The sequence below is a fragment of the Azolla caroliniana genome, unplaced genomic scaffold (assembly GCF_043228905.1).
Source record: "Azolla caroliniana isolate FFs.n. ecotype wild unplaced genomic scaffold, voAzoCaro1.0.p SCAF_2, whole genome shotgun sequence".
NCBI lineage: Eukaryota > Viridiplantae > Streptophyta > Polypodiopsida > Salviniales > Salviniaceae > Azolla > Azolla caroliniana.
This window is the reverse complement of record NW_028230437.1, coordinates 27,917,129-27,923,456: the sequence shown is the minus strand read 5'-3', so window position 1 is coordinate 27,923,456 and position 6,328 is coordinate 27,917,129. Positions and strand designations below refer to the sequence as shown.

Sequence of the window (6,328 nt, the reverse complement as noted above, 5' to 3'; positions counted from 1 at the left end):
GTGATGAGAAAATGACATGTGTTTAATGTTCATCTTGAGCTATAATGTTATATAACATTCAAGTTTGTAGGTAATGTGGTACTTTTAAGAATACTTCATCTTATGTATTCACGAATGTTTCAATCATTCGATTATGGTAAACACGCGTAGAAGTATGGTAAATACCATACTTTTGTATTCATTATTTATTATAAAGTAAAATTTATTTTAAGGTAAGAAAGTTAAGGTACAAAGTGTAAAAAAAAATATAAAATGTTTTGATAACATACGCATTCGATTGCATTCGTATGGAAAAAGAATGTTTGCCGCATTCGAGTATATTACATACTATGATTGCAAGCACCCTCCACGCGCTTGGGGGAGTTACAATATTGAACTTCATAACCTAGAGATTGATTGGAGGAGTCGGGAAATTAAAGAGCCTCACAAAGTTTGTGCATTCAAGTTCCTCATTACTTCAAAGTCAAATTGAGAACCCGACCAATTCTTAACAATTTCTTTAAAGAAGTTGGAGGGAAGATGAAATTTTTGTGTTCATATAGTGTTACCAATTCTGTCTCTAAGTACACAAAAGTTGGAGACTATAATACTAACCAAGTATTGGTAATTCATCGATGTCCTTGATAAGATCAAGGCTAGTATTCTCCTCGAGCATTGACTTATGATTGTCCAACTAATTTCCAACAAGAGAAACTAGAGCCACCATGAAGATCGTCAATTTATAATATTTCATAATTGGAGATTAAGAAATTTGGTGAATGGATTCATTTAGCATTTTGGTTCCCATGTTGGTGTACAAATCATCGATCACTAAACAAGGTCACAATTTGTAACAAGTACATTTGCCTTTGATCTCAATTCTTATGGAGCAGTTGCATGGGGCCAAATACTCCACAAAGTTAGACCTTCAAGGTGCTTACAATCTTGTCCATATCTATGTTGGGGATACATGGAAGACCATAATTCACGATTGATACAAGCATTTTGAGTATATGGTGGTACATTTGGTCTCATAAATGTGGTTGGTAAAGTCTCATATTGTGAATTTGGTTAAGTCATAGAATAGGATTAGAGTTTGCTTAGTAGTTAGCTCCCATGTGAGTCACTAAGAATGATTGAGCACCTACTCTTGCCCGTCTCTTTAACAACTAGAGGCAGTTATCACAAGAGTAAGAATGCACTTTTAACAAGAACACCAAAGGGTTTTATACGGTACAAGGAAATAAGATTAGAGTCAAAGTTATGGAAGACTAATGCGAATCTACTAAAGAAGGAAATAAGGTTAGACTAGATTTTCTTACACGTTGAGGCTTACTTTTTTTAACAATCTTCAATTCTTTTTTACTTCCTTGCAACAAGACCATGATGCCTACAAGAAGTTAACTGAATGTGTTTCTATTCAATGAAAACAATGACTAAAACGAAATGATAAACATTAGGAAAGTGTTTGTAGATATTTACAAAAATTAATTATTGTGTGGAGCTTAAATTAGCATATTCTAAATATATGCATCATGTGCGGGGGATTACTACATATTTCAAGAACCTCTCTCCTATGATGAGCTTGATTTGGTGATGGAAATGTGTCGAGATCGTGGTCAATGTATATGTGGGTGTCATCTTTGTGTAAAGTACAATGTTATACATAATTGTAGTGAGGCAATTGTATTGTTGGACACAATGAGATGGGGATTGGTGATCCATTTATGAAGAAGCTCTTAAGGGTCCCCAAGCATAGAGTAAGGGTGATTCATGTGAAGACAGATAGATAAATAGAAGATATTTTTTATTTTTGTCCTCAAAGATCAAATATATTTTATAGGACTAAAGTGAAATAAATTTCCATGTATTGTGTGCATAATTGATAAATGACTCTTGAACGTTCAAGGATTCTACTAATGAATTTTGTAGTTGAGAGTGCACGTTGTGACGAAGACAAAAACATTGCAGTGATGAGAAGAGTCAAAGCATAATACAATTGGTAATTTGGAGAGAGAGAGAGAGAGAGAGAGAGAGAGAGAGAGAGAGAGAGAGAGCTCACTATTGTAGAAGGGTCAATAAAAGGTGTTTTGTATTGCCATGAAATTTAATATTATTATGTGTGCACTAATTTTAGAGGGAGAGTGTGTGAGAGTGAGTGAATGTGTGTGTGAGTGAGTGAGCGAATGTGAGTGTGAGCGTGAGTGTGCATCAAGCCTCATTTAATTGGTATTCTCAAAAGAAAGAGTTGAAGTCATAACACGATTGGCGTTATGGACTTTGGATAGAGAAAGAGTTCAAATCTCAAATCATAACATAATTGATGCTATGGACATTCGAATGAGACTAGAGACTTTCTGCTTTAGAGAGAGAGAGAGAGAGTTTTAAAATCATACTATAAGAGGATTGGTGACACTTACACGAATAAGGGGGAGGGAGAGAAAGTGTGTTTGTGGTTTAGATACATAGATTGTACTAATATCCGTCGAGGTCAAACACAATTATCAGAGTTGAGTGTGAAGTTCAACAAGTATGACCTCAAACATTGACAGGAGGGTAGACATTCGAAATTAAAAAGAACTTTGGAATCAGAATGCAACAATTAATGCGTCCAAGTTCGAGATGTGGTGTAAGGTTACTACATCAAATAATAGATGTTTGACATAATTGTCGGATGGCTAGGAATGATTCACATCATGGCATGAGATGGTCTTCATTGTGGGTCTCTCTATTGGGGAGGATAGTGTGACAGGGTAGGACTCTCCATACTCCATCCTTAAGTATCATGTCTTTGATTTGGGAAGTAATTAGATATGCTCAGCTGGCTCCATCATTTCAAGTTGTCTGTGTGAGCAACCGTAACATAATTATGAAAGCCCACGATACATACACTTGTGTCTTAGAGTCCTTAAATAATATGATCTAAGAGTGGGCATACACATGATGAAGATGGTTTATGGTTTACTATCACTCGGAGGGTTGGAACATGGACGTGGGATCAAGAAAGTGTGTTCACAAGGGGTCATGGTCTGAGAGGACAAGTAAGAGAGAGAGATTGACACCCACATGTATAGAGACATACAAACACACATGCACTGCTCACATGGTGGGGAGGGGTTGAAGAAGTCTTGGCATCATTGGTGTTGAAAAAAAACTGGAGAGGGGTATTTTGGAAGTATTATTAAAACTTTGAGAATCTAGCCTCACCATTTGACAAAACTATAAATTTGACCCCTCCATAACACCCCCTCCCCCTCCCCTAATGTTTCAAATTATGAACCAATTCTTCCTTCCAAGTTCCTTTGACATCTTCTCCCCTGCTTTTCCTTCCTTCCATTACTAATTAGGCTTCATTTTGCAACATTTAACCTGAGCTTAACTACCCAAGCAGAGCATAATTAAGCTTAATCACATCCCATCAGGCTTACTTAAATCGCATCCAACCACAGCTTCATCTCAATCCGTCCCACGACAGCCTTCAGGTAACTAGCACCTTCATTAAGTCCCCCCCCCCCGTTTGCTCAATTCATAGGCTAATCAATCCATAATTAATCAAGGCCATCTCTTTGGCTCACACCGTGAATTCTTCTTAATTACAGCTTGATTGCAAAGCTTAGTTCTCAAGCAGAAAGTTATCCCGAACTGAAGATCCGATGATGAGGCGGGGGTTAGCCAATCATAGGAGTAGTTTAACTATGCAAAACAGAAGCAGATGCAAAACCTGTGTGGAGAGAGTAATCCTCACGGTGCTGTGTGGATTAATCACTCTGATGGTGTTCAAAGGGTCGGGGGTTAGCAATAACTACGCTGCTAATCACGGTATTAAGAGCGTGATTAGGGAGTCGTACAGTAGCATCAAATCGGAGGCCATTCAATTAGATGCCCAGAGAATTAGGCCCGACACCAAGATTTTGTCGGCCGATCTTGAGGCCGATCCATCCAAGGTTGTGAGGAAGCTCAGAGGAGGTGAAACACAAGTGATCGGTGGGGACATTAGGAAGGAGGGAGGGGTGATTAAGGACGTGATTGAGGGGGAGATTAAGGAGGGGGAAGTGATTAGGGAGGAGATTAAGAAGGCAGGGGAAGGGGAAATAAAAAATGAGGAAGCATTTAATGCTTCTTCAGCAACTCCTTTTAATAAGTTTAGTCTGGGCCCTAAAGTCTTGGATTGGGATGAGAAAAGGAAACTTGGGAGGACACATGAGAAAAGAGATGGGCATGGGCACAATGACCACCACGAGGCCTCGAAAGTAACGAGCCCGCCCATCCTAATGGTCACCGGCTCCGCCCCCTTTGCATGCGAGAACCCTTCGGGGGATCACTTCTTATTGAAATCCATCAAAAACAAGATGGACTATTGCACCCTCCATAGTGGCATCACCATGTTCTACAACCTTGCCCACATCTCCGATGAAATGACCGGGTTCTGGTCAAAGCTCCCCCTCCTCCGAGAGCTCATGCTGGCACGTCCGGAGGTTGAATGGCTCTGGTGGATTGACAGTGACGCCCTCATCACCAACATGGAGTTCAAACTCCCCATGGAACGCTACCAGGACTACAACCTCATCGTGCATGGGTGGGAGCACAATGTGTACGTGAAAAAGTCGTGGTTAGGTCTTAATACCGGGAGTTTTTTCCTAAGGAATTGTCAATGGTCACTTGATTTGCTTGATGAATGGGCCCAGATGGGACCAAAGGGGTCAGTTAGGAACGAAGCTGGTAAGGAGGTATCCAAGTTCCTCAGCGATCGATCAGAGTTCGAAGCCGATGATCAATCGGCACTCGTGTATCTGCTAATAAAACAACGAGAAGTTTGGGGAAACAAAGTCTATATGGAATCGAGCTATTGTCTACATGGGTATTGGGTGCCAATAGTTGAAATTTTTGATGAGATGATGGATGATATGTTGGAGACCAAGAAGAGTTTACATAACGAAACCACTGGTACTATACTCAACCCTCATGCTCACTATATATTGAACATTCAAATATTGATTTGAATAATATTTTGTTGCTCTAATAATATATTTAATGAGGTTCATAGTAAAATATAACTAAACAATAATTGACCTAGAATATTTTGTGCGAGTATTGATATATGAGTAGAATCATGATGATCCCGTCTTGATATCCTCAATGAATGTTCATACACCAATATCTATGACACCAATACTAACTAATAATATTGGCACATTAGGACATTCTTCTCGTATTGCATCGAAGTCGATAATGTTATTAATATCATCACGAATCATTCAATGTTACCATTGATACTGATATTATTATGAGTATGATGTCCACTAATTTAAATAACTAACATGATGTTCCACCTTGTGTCTCATTGGTAATAGATGGTGCTAAGAAATATCATGGATGTGGTTGGGACTCTAGTGCCGGGGAGAAGTGGCCATTTATTACTCATTTTGTGGGCTGCAAGCCATGTGGAAAAAATGGGCAGGGGAGCTACCCTCTAGCCACTTGTCTTTCCAATATGGAGCGTGCTTTCAACTTCGCAGACAACCAAGTTTGGCAACGTTACAACTTCCTCCATAGTTCATTGAATTCTTCAAGATTAGTGCATCATCATATCATCTAATTCCCATCCTTAAATCTCCTACCATTTCAAATATTCTTTATTTTCTTTTACATTCTTTTGAAAATCGAAAAAATTGCAATGTTGGCACAATGAGCAATGAGCCTATCACTCAAACATGATACATTGACGACCATGATATTGCAAAAAAAACAACTCAAATATGTAGAGATAAGATAAAGTACTATTGGATTTCATTCTTTTCCTTAGTACAAAGCAAAATATGTATATTTTTCAATCCACAATCATCCTTTTGAAACTAAATTTTTAAGCATGCTACAATTGTAAAAATGGTGGAACATTCATAATTCCTAATTGAAATAGATGCATCAAGATTGAGTTCTAATACAAAACCATATAAAAAATGATACATCAAGAACATATACACTTGGAATACTAATCAATCCACAACATGATGAGTGCAAGGGCAAGATATAGCAAACATAAATTCAATGCATTGTATGTGAGATTGATGTATGCATATGCTCTTGCATCTTCTTAGGTTGTGGTTGTCTTCTCCAATAATGCCTTATGTTTAGGTGTTCTATGGAAGCTCAATTTTCTACCTAATGAAAAATGCATGACACCCCCTCCCCAACACACACACACACACACACACATCTCAAGTTAAACACATGTGATTCTTATTCCAATTACCATGCACTTCATCAACGATGAAAATATGTTGAATATGGATTATTTTTACCATTCCTTTATTCACATTGTTGTGTTGCTCTCGTTTATAAGAGAGTTGAC

General features: G+C 38.3%; 1 protein-coding gene across 1 annotated transcript; it reads left to right on the top strand.

Annotated features, from left to right (window-relative positions):
• The first annotated feature begins 3,578 nt into the window (after positions 1 to 3,578).
• Positions 3,579 to 5,806, top strand: LOC147868009 (putative xyloglucan 6-xylosyltransferase 1). The gene is made up of 2 exons (XM_087315938.1): positions 3,579 to 4,923; positions 5,331 to 5,806. The coding sequence occupies exons 1-2, from the start codon at positions 3,633 to 3,635 to the stop codon at positions 5,573 to 5,575; spliced, it is 1,536 nt and encodes a 511-aa protein (XP_087172064.1). The 5' UTR covers positions 3,579 to 3,632; the 3' UTR covers positions 5,576 to 5,806.
• The last annotated feature ends 522 nt before the right edge of the window (positions 5,807 to 6,328 follow it).

What these genes read in the sequence shown, in the direction of transcription:
- LOC147868009 (XM_087315938.1), top strand. Translation starts at nt 3,633, where the DNA reads ATGATGAGGCGGGGGTTAGCCAATCATAGGAGTAGTTTAACTATGCAA. An exon ending in TTTACATAACGAAACCACTG is followed by an intron (nt 4,924 to 5,330) that starts GTACTATACTCA and finishes CATTGGTAATAG; the next exon opens with ATGGTGCTAAGAAATATCAT.